Source organism: Heterobasidion irregulare (genome assembly GCF_000320585.1).
Source record: "Heterobasidion irregulare TC 32-1 unplaced genomic scaffold scaffold_04, whole genome shotgun sequence".
NCBI lineage: Eukaryota > Fungi > Basidiomycota > Agaricomycetes > Russulales > Bondarzewiaceae > Heterobasidion > Heterobasidion irregulare.
This window is the reverse complement of record NW_009258200.1, coordinates 424,358-438,032: the sequence shown is the minus strand read 5'-3', so window position 1 is coordinate 438,032 and position 13,675 is coordinate 424,358. Positions and strand designations below refer to the sequence as shown.

The window sequence follows — 13,675 nt, the reverse complement described above, 5'->3', positions numbered from 1 at the left end:
GAACATATTCTTGCACCTAGCAGACAACCCCAAGACGCAATGCTTCCTCGATTGTTTCTACAAGCTCTGCATTACTCGCTGCTCAAGCCCGTCTTCGGCGTCCCAGATCGCAAGCTGTTCGCAGGTGAGCCTCTCTGTCGCCGTTGCCATCCCCAATATTCCCTTCCATGTCTACGCGACGCTTACTCGGCTGGTGCGCGGAGTCGACACTGCGCCTGACGCGGGACAAGACGAACTTGTTCCTGTCCCTGTGTGACCAGCCCTCCATCTTCGCGCTGCAGCACACGCTCCGAAGCCACTTCTTCATGCTCACCTTGAACATCTCTACGCACGTCGCCAGGTTGCTCTGCAGCAGAGATAAGCATTTGTGCCTCGGGGCGTCTGCACTTCCCCGAAATTCTTTGAGATCAGAGGACCGATGCTGACTCACGTTTGGGAGCCTACTGTAGCTGCGTTGCGCTATTTCCGAACACACCTCCATCGGAATAACAAGAACTTCATAGCGCACCTCCTCAAACAGGACGTGTTCGAGGCGATCCTCGAGCTCGCGCTACACGAATCGGACTGGGGCACGCTCATCAACTCGTCGTGTCAGGGGCTCTATAACTATACGCGCGAGGTCGATGTCCTGCTGCTTGTTCGTGCGTGATGATTCCGAGCGCTGAGCCAGGATGTTGCTCAGGGGAACATGAAGGAGGCGATCGACGACATCATGACCAGGCAGGAGGTGCTCGTCCTTCATCCACTTTCCCTTTTTCCCCCCATCTTCCTCTCTCGTTCTCTCTCGTCGTCCCTTCGCAAGCGTTCGGTGTGACGTCCATTCGTCGCTTGTGCAAATGCATGGCTCCATACACCTCCGATCGTGTTCACAACCGACGGGATTCGTATCCCTGCGTGCCCATCCATTCATCGGATCTTCAATCTCGTGTCGCTACCCGTGCAGAGACATAGCGGTAGCCTCCTCTGTGGATGCATGCAACTAATTGAATCTTGCTTGCCTGTTTTGAGGCGCGGCTGGCAACTGAGCCCTCGTCTCCGAGCATCCGAGATCGATCTCGACGCGCCCGAGCGTCGTCGCATTTCTTTCATTTTATTCTTGGCTTTTTTGTATTGTTCTCGGCAAATGACTGGTTGCTCACATCGGCACTCTATAGCGTGTATACCGTCCCGATTCTCATCGGCTCCAACAATCAAAGTCTGTCCCTCCAGGTTGACATGGGCTCGTCCGACCTTGTACATTGCTTTATTCACTCACTCTATCGGCGCTGACGCGTTTGCTCCAAGTGGGTAGTGTCCAGATCTTGCTCCCCCTCCGCTTGCTCCAACGGTGTTCGTTCCTACGACCCCTCCAAAGCTACCTCGACGGGTGCCACCTTCTCCATCCAATACCTCGAGGGAAGCGTCAGCGGGCCCATCTACTGGGACTCAATCCAGATCGGCGGCTACGGCATCGAATTTCAAGCTTTGGGTACGTCCCCATCTTCCTGCTTCTTTTCCCTATCCGTGATGCGTCAGCTGCCCCGTAGCTGCCGTCACGACCGTCCAAGACGAGCCCCTCGAGCGCGATTTTGATGGCTTCCTCGGCCTCGCGCTTCCGCTCAACTCCATCATCGCTAGCATCTTCTCGCCCTCGGCCGGAAATTCTCCCGACGGCGCCGTCTTTGCCTCGAACCTCTTCGGCATCACCCCCGTCGGTTCTGTCCCCGCCGCGCGCCTCTCGCTCGCGCTCTCCCGCCCCGACTCCCCCGAGGTTACCTCGCTGCTCGGCATCGGCCAGCACCCCACCGCGCTTGTCCCGGATCCGGCCAAGATCACATACTCACCTGTGATCGCGTCCAACGTGGGCAACAAATTCTGGAAGACCAACGTTCGCGGGGTCACCGTCGACGGTCAGAGCCGCCCGCTCACGCTCGGGCGCTCACATACGGGCGCCGTATTCCCCACCGCGGTGCTCGATTCGGGAGTGCCGTACATCCTGACCACCACTGCCATCGCGAACGGGATCTATGGTGCGCTGGGCATCGGCCCCGGCGCTGACGGACAGTGTGAGTCGCTTCTGCGCGCCTGCCAGACATGCTGATTCTATTGTGACGCGACAGACTACGTCCCGTGCACGACGCCGCTCAACATGACGATCACGCTCGACGGCCAGCCGGAGCTCCCCCTGAACTCGCTCGACGTGACCGCCAAGCCCCCGAACGACGCTACCGCGAGCACCTGCCTCGGGCTCATCCAGACCGCCAGCGGCCAGCTCGATACCTCGCCCACGCTCGACGACATGATCCTTGGTGTCCCTTTCCTGCGCAACGCGTACACTGTCATGGCATACGACATCCCCTACACGAACGGGACGTTCCCAAACGCGACCGCGCCGCTCGCGACCGACACCATCCGCCCGCGCCTCGGCTTGCTTGGACTCACGAACGCGACAAAGGCGCTGGAAGAGTTCAACACCGTGCGCGTGCTCAACCAGCCGCTGTCGGGCCAGCCGACGGCAAAGGCGGCTCAGAGCTCGTCGGGGAAGAAGCTCTCCGTCGGCGTCGAGGTCCTCCTCGGCCTCGTCGGGTTTTTCGCGCTATGCGTCTTTCTCTCTGCGGGACGGTGGTACGTCGGGCGGCGGCGATGGCGGCGCGCAGGCGCGCGCGACGCGAATGCCGGCGACGATAAGGGAGGGCTGCCCGGATACCAGCTCGCACGACGAGGGTCGAGGGAGAGCAGTGACGAGGACGAAGTGCAGCAGCCGTCGGAGGATGTGCTGCGGCTGATGCGGTTTGAGGAGTACAAGCGCCGCATGGCAGTCAGCTCCGCGTATACCATGGACAGCGCGCGCACACGCATCGGCGGCGAGGATGGCGAGGACGGCGAGTTTGGGCTGCGGAAGAGCAAGTTTGGCGATGCGCTGGATGGCACGGGCATGGGATGGCGCGACACGCTCGTGGATGATCGGCCGTTATCGAAAGGCTTCGGAGGTGGCGAGGCGGTGACAGAAACGACCTTGATGCCGCGGCCGCGTTTCGGGCATCAGCATACTGCGAGCGATGTCGGGTCGTCGAAGGACGGCGGGGTGGGCGTTACGGAGCCGCTCCTCGCGCACACACGTGCCGACTCGCGCGCGCTGGACGACATCGGCGGGCTCGAGATGGGCCCGTTGGGTGTGGGCACTGGACCTGGTGGCGTGCGGGGAAGTATGGCGGGTGTCGGAACGGCTGCGCGGAGCAGCAGGCTTGACGCAGAGCACCGGTTAAGCGCGTCGAGCGTTGGTGGAGGGATGGGCGTTGCGCGGCCGGCGAGCCCTGCGCGGTCGATGAGTCCTACGACGACGCGGCGGAGGCCCGTCAGTCCGTTGAGCCAACCAGGCCAGGGGCGATCGGCCAGCCCTCTAGGCCTCGGGGGCGAGCGGAGCTCGTTGCCGTTGCCGCCATTGCTGCCGCCATCGCCTGCGAGCCTGCGGTTCCCTGGTATCGCGGTCGCGGACAACACGACGTCGTTGCGCGTGAGCGCGGCCCCGACTGTGGATACGACGGCATCGAAGGAGGGGATGAGTGGGCACGAAATCGAGTCGTGACGTCGGTGAGGGGGTTGGCCTGCGTTCTGTCGTGCGTCGCCCCCACCTCTCCTCTGCTTTCGTTTCCTTTTCTCTCGATCCTCTCGTCTTTGTCTTCCACGTCTGCACATGGATCTTCTCGTTCGCCGCTACGTGGCGCGTTTCGTCCAGGCTTATAGTCTGCTGTGGACTTCGTATACCATACCATACGCTCCCTCGATCATTGACAGCTCATCACATCTCAGCTCGCGCCATCTTGCATCTCTATCTCCTCATCTATCCTCGCCTGCGTTACTTAGGTCATGATATGTCACTGTTTCTCCCACCCTTTTCGCTCGCTCTAGTATTCCTGCCCGCCATTCTTCATCCCCCCGGAAGCTTTCTTTCACTGCCAAAATCCGGTAATCGTCTCGTACGTAGTGACTAGTGCCTGTGTCTATCCCCTCGCATTGTGGATTTTACTTTGTCGACCGGGACCATCCCCTCATTTCTACCTTTGTTCTTCAGCCGGGTGTGTATGTGTAAGGCAGTATTTTCTTGTACAACAACGCGTACCTTCGTCTTGCGCAAATTAAATTCGAAATTCATGTTGCGTGGTGCGTATTGGGAACAAAATTAGGGCCAGCCGGTGACTGAGTATCACGGCAGAACAGACGATACAAAGGGGCATGGCTATAAGCTGACGAGTCGTTTCAAGAGTCGACGGACATGGATGTGTCGCTGGCTCGTCGAGGGCTCATATTAGGCTCCAAAGCTGGTGGCAGGGCTCCATCGCGGTATGTTACCGTCTCGTTTCTGCTCTAGGGAAAAGCGATGCATATCCGAAAAAATCCATATGCTGGTTGGGGAACGGACAAGACATGCTGGAAGCTGTGTCTCTTGAGTGCAGAGCCGCGATCTCAGAGACTGTCGAAATCGGCATGAAGAATCGAAGATAGCGTGGTGATAGATGGTCGGAAGCATATATTCAGGAGAGGGGGGCACTGCGTCCGCGACATTCGATGGGCAGCCTGGTGGATATGTCATTGTCCATAGTTGGGTGCGGAAAAGATGAACAACCTAGGAAGAATAATCAGGCCCGACACGCTCGCTACAGCGTACATACGCTATGTACTGAATTATAGACGTATGTGCGTAAGATGCTCGTAGGTTTGTGTTTACCGCACACAAAGGCTGCAGGGAAGCCAGGACAGGAATGGAGTCCAGGGGTGCGACTATACAATATGCCACGCATGCGTACGCCCTCTCCTAGCTTCCATGCTCCACTGTAGCAATGTCGAGCGCGTCTGAATGCGCTCGCGCAGTCTTCCATCTTATCGACGGTATTACTGAGCATATGATGCTCGGTACGGAAAGGTTTTACCCACAGAAGCTGCAGGAGGGCGTGCCGCATTGGCTGGGCGGTAGCATCGAAGGCGAGGGCTGCAAAATCGAGACTGGAAGTGCGAGATTTATTATGAGGGTGGTCGAATGGATGAGGTGGGTTTCTACGCGGGAGTTCGGCAAGCTTCCGCACGGTATGCCAGGAACCCCTGGCAGTCCCCTGGCCTTCTGCGACTTCAGCTGGCTTCGGTGACCGGTGAGCCGTGACGCCTCTCGTGCGGCATCCTCCGTCCCATTCGTTCTACACTAGCATACAAGCTTGTTCAGGACCTTCGATCGGCTACTCACTCCAATACCTAAGCTCGTCAGCCTCTCTAGCATCATTGAGGACTCCCATACGGTCCCTCGCAGATGAACCCCGCTACCTCATCGCCGTCTCGAGCGTCATTAGTCGTTCAGGGCAGTCCATGTGCGTGTGAGAAGGAGCTCGTCTCGTTCAGACGTGTTTCCGTCGTGCTCAACACCGCGCAGTTCAACCTTACCTCGCGTTGCCTCATCTCCTCTGCGAGCTGCTTTGCCTCTTGGAGGTGCTCCGGTCGCGAGCTGCGGTCATACAACGGAGAACATTCGCAAAAGATGTGATAAGGAGTTTGTCGGCATGGGAAAGCACGAGCGCCTGTCGCATCAGAGATGCATGCTCCTCCAATGCAAATGTGAGATACCACAGGTCCAAACACTGACACAGGGCCTCAAGGGCATGATGCAGGCCAGCAAGGTCTTCTTTCTCGCGAACGTAATTTTGTTTGTGGAAACATCACGATAGACGGAGACCTCTCCAAGATGCTGAGTGAGGGAGGAGAGGAGTAAAGGAAGCTTAGAAGCTTCGTCGCGGCGAGGCGGTGATTAAGTGAGACGACGTACAACGGGTTGACCATGTCCGACCGCAGCCGGAGCAGGCGAGGGCCGGTGAACAATAGAAGATCTCACGCGTGAGCACTGGAATCATTTCTTGTTTGTCCTCCGCAACAGCTGACATTGACTTGCCAAGGCCACTGTCTTTATCGCTTCGCTCCTCCAGCATTTCCAACGCGCGTCATATCGCTCTATGACATCCGCTATGCGCTGTTGAGTCCGCATCGTTGCGATGGTTGGACACCCATGAATTATATCCACGCTCTCCAAATTGGATACAAACTTCTGTCCGAGTTGGATGACAGCGTCGCAGGGACCGATGGATCGATTCTATGCATCATGGCGTTGTCAAGAAAGAGTTGGTATGTTCGAGACGGACTCACTGGGGGTGCCATTTCTATGTCCTTGTCTTGCCCACTGCGGCCATTCGGCATGATCTGATCCCTCGGCACTCTCTGCTCCCACGGTACGTCGCCCCTCCTCCTCGCGGCGCTGCTGATTCTGCATTACCGCGAAGAGCATCTGCAGGATGACCTATAGCATCTCAGATGAATTGACGTTAGCTGTCGGTAAAAGGTCGTGCGTACCAGCGCGCGGAAGCTGCGCCCACAGTCGTCCATAATCCTGTAGCCGAAAAACCACTGATTGTGTGCGTTTACTGTGCCACTCGACGTGGGCTGTCCTCTCAGTCACCCAGAAGAAATTCAAAGTTAGGTGTGGAGAGGAAGATATTAAACAGTGATGAGCGCCCGTCGTTGGCTAGTGACACGATCAAGCTGTACCAAAAGCGCAGTCATTGTATAGCGCTTCTGATATACAACCCCGTGAGAGCAGGAATCCGATGGACAGTGAAAGTGGTGAACTTGTGATGCTGAAAGACGTGAAAACTGTCAGTGAGAGTGTCCTGGGGTGTCCTTGATGCGAATCTTTGTAGGTATCTTCGCCTCTGACACGCTTATCGTCAGCCCGCTCTTACTCGCCTCAAACAGCCCGCAGCTCCTGTACAAGTCAGATTCCATGACGTTTCAAACGTGGGATCACAGGCAGGAGTGATGTTCATGGCGGAGGCGTGTTAAGCCAGGTGGGAGGCAGACGTAGTGGTGGCTTGGCGAGCGTGCGGAGTACTTACTTTGATAAGAACATGAGCCATCGTCTTTTTAGATGTCTTTCGAAGCAGTACACTGGCGCCCAGCTCTCGCCCGATCCATGACTCGTCGACACTTTATCTGCCGACGCTCAATTTGCTGTTCGCCAAGGCCAGCCATGTTGACGGCTAGACCATGCGGCACAAGAAGACACTTGGCGCACTGCATCGCCAAGGAAGAGTGCAGGATTGCACTCAACAATATGACGTCGGGCAGTCCGCGTGTGGGCACAGAGATGTGATCGTGCAGAACGGGATCGATCCGAGGGATTGCGCGCAGAGACAGGGATCTTGAACGGCCAGGTCGATGTGTGGCTGGGCAGGTTTCACGGAGGTTTCGCAAGAGAAGGTTAGGCAGAGGAAGTAGGTAGCCGTATGCCGAATTGTCTGTATGTACGTGTGTCCTCACCGGTTACACGGCCTTGCCCATAGCACTGCTGCCAGCCAGCAGTTGCCAGCCCTCACATCACGTTTAGCCATTCTCTGCTCTCTGCCACCATGCACTTATTGTCTGCCCTTCGCGACCTCTTCTCCAGCGCATCCCCCTTGCGCTTCCTCTTGTGTTTGCCCCAACAACAGTATCTACTGATATAAGCAAAGGGAATAGACTACCCTATTCCCAGTTGCCTATGAATAGGTTCACAAAAAGAGTCTCATAACCTAACCTGCTTGCAAGAGTTTGCATTAGGAGGTGCGCAGCGCGCACGGCGCAGAAGGCGGTGCCGTCGTTGGCGAGGATTGCGTTGACGGCCACAGTGTGGTCACGTGTGGTGACCGAATGGCTGATGTGGTACCTGATACATTGGGAAAGAGACAGCGAAGATATACAACCTCCTTCGGGAGAATCGACAAGTCGCAGCAATAGCACGCACATAAAAAAAGAGAAGAGAGAACACGCAGTCCTGTTGAGCAAGTGACTGCTCTGTGCGCTGGGTTTACCGAACGCGTCTGGACCGGAGTTTCCTCGAAAGGCCTGTACAGTACAATGAGCTCGGTGTTCTTGTAAGAGGGCGAGAGGCAAGGGAAAAAAAAAGAGAGCAGGGAGATCTGCTCACCGACATCATTGCTCGAAAATGGGGCCAGCGCGGAAGAGGCGCTTTCCAGCGCCGAAACATTTGTAGACGGCGGTGCTGGATACTCGAGCATACCACTTGAGGCAATGCGGTGTGCGAAACCCCCGTGTGTTAGCGCCAAGGCGAAGAAGGACGGTGGTAGGAAGGAGTAGCCGCCAAAATCAACGGCCACGATCCTACCCTCCCCATCCTTCATGAAGTTGACAATCTTCAAGTCGGATACGCAGAGGAGCAGGCCGACCTCACTCTTGAAGTCAACACGCACTGTCCTCCCCGTCTTGGCCAGGATCTGTATCAAGAGGTATCGTCGGGAAAGCAGCCAAGGGGCGAGGGACAGAACGAGCAATAAAATAACACTTACCCCGTTTACATGACCCTCTAGCTCCTCGACGGTGTTGTACCAGATATCAGACTTCCCGTCGACGAAGAAGGGGTGCTCGATGACGCCTCCTCCGACGGGTCCAGGCGTCGAATTGGGGCTCGGGATGTTGATCAGAGCCTGCACTGCGGTGGCAACGACGTTAATATCGGACTTGTCGCACATCTGCCCGTTGATGTACTCGGAGACGATGAAACCGAACTCGCCCCACGTAAAGGCGAGGTAGACACGAGGGGCACGCACGGCAGCAATGTTTTGCTCTTCAAGGTATTGTGCAACAAAGCGTTGCGTCCTAGCCTCTCCCATTGTTATAGTGCGGCCAAACTTAACCCAGACGTTGCTGACGTCAAGATCAGAATTTTTGGTGAGAGGCATTCGCACGCCGTTTATGTTGATGGCGGTAGCCTGGTAGCGACGTAGTTCGAAACTCTGCTTGATGATCGACTCGTAGTCCGGAATGTTCACCGGCTTGCCTCTGTCGTCAATGTAGACGGTGACTGTGGAGGACATGGTGGTGGCTACCAATGAGACGGAGGATTGTGTCAGTCACGGTCAAACCGAGGGGAGGAAGGGCGGGTCACTAACTAAATGCAACTATTGGGATGGCGAGTATGAAGACAACCTCGACCAAAGGACTGCTGGTGAGCAGATGGTAGACTTGGTGGAGAGTGAGGGGAACGCAAGAAAGAGCAGAGATAATGGCGAGGGCGATGGCGAGGGCCCAAAGGGAAAGTTGGATTGGCTCGGTCAGAGCTCTAGCATGCTCTAGCCTATGTAAGCAAACCTTTGCACATTTTCATCGTCGTCCCTCAGGCCAGGCCTCAGGCTTCAGCTCCTCGCTCAATATCGCCTTTCCATCTTCGTCTCTCAAAGTTCCCATCCGCGGTCTACTCGACTTCAGCGTACTATAAAACGTCGCTTTCTCTTTCTTCTTTTGTTTCCACTCCGTGCTCGCCGTCTCGCATGCTGTACTCCTAGACCATGTCCGACTTGCCCCCCGCCGAAGTGAATATCGGTCTCGACCTCGCCCCCGTCTCTACGTCTGGGGTACGTTTGTTTGGCTCTTATCTGTCCTATTGTAGCTCCACGCTCACGTGCTGTTTGTCTTTTTCTTCCTTTCCGCCACTTCCCTACCGACATTCTCCACCGACGTCGCACTTTCTCTTGCCACTACACATAGACCAAAGCCGACTACACAGCCGAGAATGTCCCCGAGCACATCAAAAATAAAGTCATCGTGGGGAACGTGCTCTACGTCGATGTCGTCAACGTGGGCGCCATGGTTGGCACCAATCTCGAGGACAAGGAGGCTAGAAATTTGGGCCTCATCAAGAACCACTGGACATTCCGGGCACTTCTCGACTTCGGTCGAAGCGGAAAAGACGACATTGGCCAGGTCAATTTCGGAATGGACGTCGAGCATTCCGCCAGCATTGGCTCTAACGAGGGCCAATGCGCCCGGAGCAGCCGCTCGGATCCTGAATCTGGATCCGACATAGTCTACAGCCCTGTTACCAGCTTCAGCAAGCCCTTCGCTCCGAGCAGCGACGGCATCTTTCAGGCTGCTCTCCCGCTTGTTCCCGCCACTGGCGATGGCAGTCACGGGTCGTTTGACTCGCAGTCTGTTGTCAATAGCGACGTCGATAGCGTGAGCAAGCCGCCCAACATCACGTCTAGTGACGGCGTCCTCTTACAGCAGCCCACCGAGGGTGCTCCCCATCCAGGGGGTTTTAATATAAAGATCCGCGGTCGTACGGAGCCATCTTGTTCCATCATCAGGAAAAGTGCCTAAATCTGGCGACGCCTGGCGAGGTCGGCGAATCCCGACATGGGCTTACACGGGCTTGTCAGCCCGGGTATGTTTTTTGAGCTCTCCCCAGGCTTCCCCAGTCGACGTCTCTACGCGGTCTCGTACTGGTCGGTATAAGTACAGTACAGCTACGAAATGCGAGGCTTTTATGGCTCCAACCAGCTTGCTACAGCTACCCTCGCGTGAAAACAACTACTAGGCCATGCAGTTCTATCGACGCACAACAAAAACAAGCACGGGCGACAAGTTAGGTGACCTACAGTGGGCCGTAGCCTTCACGGTCTCGAATGGCCTCGTCGTCGGCCTCGTCGTCAGTGTCCCCGCTCTCTGATCCCTCGTCCGCAGCATCCTCCGAGCCGCTCCCATCATCGGACTCGGACTCAGACTCGGACTCATCTTCGGACCCGGACTCGGACTCGCCTTCATGTTCGCCCTCGTCCTCTTCCTCGTCCTCATCCTTGTCATCATTGTGGGTGTCGCTTTTCCCCGCTGTTTCACGGCTCTTACCTTTTGATATGTTCTCAGGATCCTCTGGCATACCCGAGTCCTCGCTGTCTGAAATCCCCCCTCCTTTGTCGGCAACACCATCAGCATCACCCTCTGTTGACGGTATGTCCACGTATAATGTCGCTGTGGCATTGGCAGTGCTCATGTGCGCGTCGTTTGACGCTACGTCGGCTTCGGCAGCGCTGACCGTGGCGGCGTTCGTGTTGCTCGGGCCATTTAAAGGCGCCTCGTGCTCTTCGGTGAGATCCTCGGGGTCAAGGGTGTACGTATCCTGTTGGAGGTACTTGTCAACACTGCGTGTACCTCTATGGCCTATTCCGCCACCGCGGAACCTCATAAACATATCACGGTCGGAAAACCTGGTGCCTGTCAGTCATGACTCGCAAGATGAATAAGAAATGTGTACATTCCGACATAATAAAAAAGGTAGTCGGTCTCTTCGCAGCGCTCGTCATACTCATTTTGATACATCCATTCAGGGTCTTCTTTGTCATCATTCCCGTCAGGTTTGTTTTCTTCATGTTTTCTAGCAATTGAATGCGCTAAAAGTTCGGACGTGTGACCGTAAGCAAATCCCGGGATCATATGAACACTGTGGACCACATCTTGAGGATTAACAAAACCAAATGCGCTCGGGTCGTTGCTATCGACAAAGCTAACACGATGTAGGCGTCTTGCGGCCCATCCACTTGGCGAGCCCGTATCGCGGCCGAACTAGCGGACTCAAAGGAAATCAAGCCGTCTAGTAGTATTACCAACACTTTTGAGTCCACCGATATCCGAAACTACTGTGTTGCCAATTAAATGTAAATATAAATATGAAAAAATCCTTTCTGTAATCTTCATACCTTGCTTCAACTTTGAGGCCCAGAAGCAGTGAGATTGAATCAGGGGTTCAATAGATATAGATTTAAACAGTCTACCCCCTAAAACTAGACTATGTGAAGCACAGTCTGGGTTTTGGAAACCAAATCCGAAGTTGCACACAATTCTGTCTGATTCAATAGGCTTAAAATGTATCTGTCATGGTACCCTGATATTTTTATTCTAACCTGAAAAGCTAGAAGGTTCAGGGTAGGACAGGGGTATGGCAGGGCTAAAGAGGCCATTAAGAGGTGAAGAAGCCACCCATGCCAATACACGGCTGACATGACGAGCCTGTCCGCGGCTGGAAAGGCTCGTCATGTCAGCCACGTATTGGCAGGGCTGAGTCCTGATATATGGCTGACATGACGAGCCTCACTGCGGCTGGAGAGGCTCGTCATGTCAGCCGTGTATTGGCAGGGCTGAGTCCCGGTACGCGCCTGACATGACGAGCCTCGCTGCGGCTGGAGAGGCTCGTCATGTCAGCCACGTATCAGCTTGGCTGAGTCTTGATACGCGCCTGACATGACGAGCCTTGCTGCAGCTGGAGAGGCTCGTCATGTCAGCCACGTATTGGCAGGGCTGAGTCCCGATACGCGCCTGACATGACGAGCCTTGCTGCAGCTGGAGAGGCTCGTCATGTCAGCCGTGTATTTGCTTGCCTGAGTCCGGATACGCGCCTGACATGATTCTAACCTGAAAAGCTAGAAGGTTCAGGGTAGGACAGGGGTATGGCAGGGCTAAAGAGGCCATTAAGAGGTGAAGAAGCCACCCATGCCAATATACACGGCTGACATGACGAGCCTGTCCGCGGCTGGAGAGGCTCGTCATGTCAGCCGTGTATTGGCAGGGCTGAGTCCTGATACGTGGCTGATATGACAAGCCTCACTGCGGCTGGAGAGGCTCGTCATGTCAGCCGCGTATCAGCTTGGCTGAGTCTTGATACACCACTGACATGACGAGCCTGTCCGCGGCTAGAGAGGCTCGTCATGTCAGCCGCGTATCGGGACTCATCCCTGTCAATACGTGGCTGACATGATTACTCGTCACAGCTCAGAAATTAAATTGTCACATGTAATAATTATATTTATTCAATTGAGAAGAATAGTAATAATACAATTTGTGACAATCGATGCATGTGTCAACCGCTGTTGCTTTCGCTCTTGACCTTGTACCATGATCATCTCCACCCTCGCCTCCACTTACATCTCATATCATGCGCTCTGCAAAGTCCATGGGCAAGAAGAAGGTTCAGCAGGTGAGTCCTGCTCCATCTCAGAATATGCTATCTTTCTTATTTCCGCTCATCACCCTGATGTACCCCCCCATTCTCGCTTTTCGTCTCCTGGGCCTTTTGCGGGATTTCCTTTACATTTCCAAAGACTCCATCATCTTCCTGGACTCGAGCCCATCCTAACAAGGTCCTTCTCGAGGCTGCCGGCCAAGGTCTGAAAAATCCCATTTTCCGGGCACCCATTTCAATAAAGAGAGGAGGGGGATGTGACAGGGGTGTGTGACATTATCACGTGACATACGGGGTTACTCAGCATTATCACGTGACATAAGGGGGGGGGTGACTCAAATCACGTGACATGGGGGGCCACTCAAATCACGTGACACATCCTTGGCGTAAAGTCACGTGACACGATCTTGGGCGTAAAGTCACGTGACATGACAGGGTCACCTGGATCACGTGACATGATCCTTGGCGTAAAGTCACATGGTATCCGATGTCACATATCATGTGACCTATGTAACAAGAAAAGGTCATGTGATAGGTTATATTATCGGATTAGGCAAAGAATGATAGTGGTTTTGCCTAGGGTTAATGTGGCCTTTTAGTGTTACTTACCATACTTAAAATGCCCTATCGAATGTGCCTTGGCAAGGCCACTTTTCTCATTCTTTTGTCTTGCTTTAATCTCTTCACTACTATATATATAGCTATAAACATGGCCTATTCTCTTCTCATTCCTTACTTACTGCCCTGCTTATAGGTATGTTCTCTTAGCTCACACTCTATATTTCTCACTTACCACTATGCTCACAGTTATATTTACTTATTTTTTTAAAAAAATCTTACATATAACTACATGCCCCTATGCTATAACACTACTAG

General features: G+C 54.7%; 7 protein-coding genes across 7 annotated transcripts; 3 read left to right on the top strand and 4 right to left on the bottom strand.

Moving 5' to 3' along the window:
- Positions 1-712: 712 nt before the first annotated feature.
- HETIRDRAFT_127258 (aspartic peptidase) lies at positions 713-3,565 on the top strand (the record flags this gene model as incomplete). The annotated part of the gene is made up of 5 exons (XM_009546586.1): positions 713-808; positions 1,285-1,468; positions 1,527-2,045; positions 2,100-3,272; positions 3,384-3,565. The coding sequence occupies 5 exons, from the start codon at positions 713-715 to the stop codon at positions 3,563-3,565; spliced, it is 2,154 nt and encodes a 717-aa protein (XP_009544881.1).
- Positions 3,566-3,673: 108 nt separating this feature from the next.
- Positions 3,674-3,850, top strand: HETIRDRAFT_144862 (uncharacterized protein; the record flags this gene model as incomplete). The annotated part of the gene is made up of 1 exon (XM_009546585.1): positions 3,674-3,850. One exon carries the CDS (start codon positions 3,674-3,676, stop codon positions 3,848-3,850), a length of 177 nt encoding a protein of 58 aa, XP_009544880.1.
- Positions 3,851-5,322: 1,472 nt separating this feature from the next.
- HETIRDRAFT_165318 (uncharacterized protein) lies at positions 5,323-5,626 on the bottom strand (the record flags this gene model as incomplete). Its single annotated transcript, XM_009546584.1, has 2 exons — positions 5,323-5,543; positions 5,590-5,626. The coding sequence occupies 2 exons, from the start codon at positions 5,624-5,626 to the stop codon at positions 5,323-5,325; spliced, it is 258 nt and encodes an 85-aa protein (XP_009544879.1).
- HETIRDRAFT_473694 (uncharacterized protein) lies at positions 5,590-6,242 on the bottom strand. Its single transcript, XM_009546583.1, has 3 exons — positions 6,163-6,242; positions 5,789-6,109; positions 5,590-5,710 (listed from the first exon to the last, which is right to left on the bottom strand). The coding sequence occupies exons 1-2, from the start codon at positions 6,211-6,213 to the stop codon at positions 5,870-5,872; spliced, it is 291 nt and encodes a 96-aa protein (XP_009544878.1). The 5' UTR covers positions 6,214-6,242; the 3' UTR covers positions 5,590-5,710; positions 5,789-5,869.
- A 1,365-nt stretch (positions 6,243-7,607) lies between these two features.
- HETIRDRAFT_473691 (uncharacterized protein) lies at positions 7,608-9,046 on the bottom strand (the record flags this gene model as incomplete). Its single annotated transcript, XM_009546582.1, has 3 exons — positions 8,961-9,046; positions 8,358-8,893; positions 7,608-8,285 (listed from the first exon to the last, which is right to left on the bottom strand). The coding sequence occupies exons 2-3, from the start codon at positions 8,883-8,885 to the stop codon at positions 7,608-7,610; spliced, it is 1,206 nt and encodes a 401-aa protein (XP_009544877.1). The 5' UTR covers positions 8,886-8,893; positions 8,961-9,046.
- A 310-nt stretch (positions 9,047-9,356) lies between these two features.
- HETIRDRAFT_450365 (uncharacterized protein) lies at positions 9,357-10,167 on the top strand (the record flags this gene model as incomplete). The annotated part of the gene is made up of 2 exons (XM_009546581.1): positions 9,357-9,422; positions 9,556-10,167. 2 exons carry the CDS (start codon positions 9,357-9,359, stop codon positions 10,165-10,167), a joined length of 678 nt encoding a protein of 225 aa, XP_009544876.1.
- Positions 10,168-10,441: 274 nt separating this feature from the next.
- HETIRDRAFT_316510 (uncharacterized protein) lies at positions 10,442-11,298 on the bottom strand (the record flags this gene model as incomplete). Its single annotated transcript, XM_009546580.1, has 2 exons — positions 10,442-11,051; positions 11,099-11,298. Coding segments are annotated over 2 exons (810 nt in total), but the record flags the coding sequence as incomplete, so codon positions are not given.
- Positions 11,299-13,675: the final 2,377 nt, after the last annotated feature.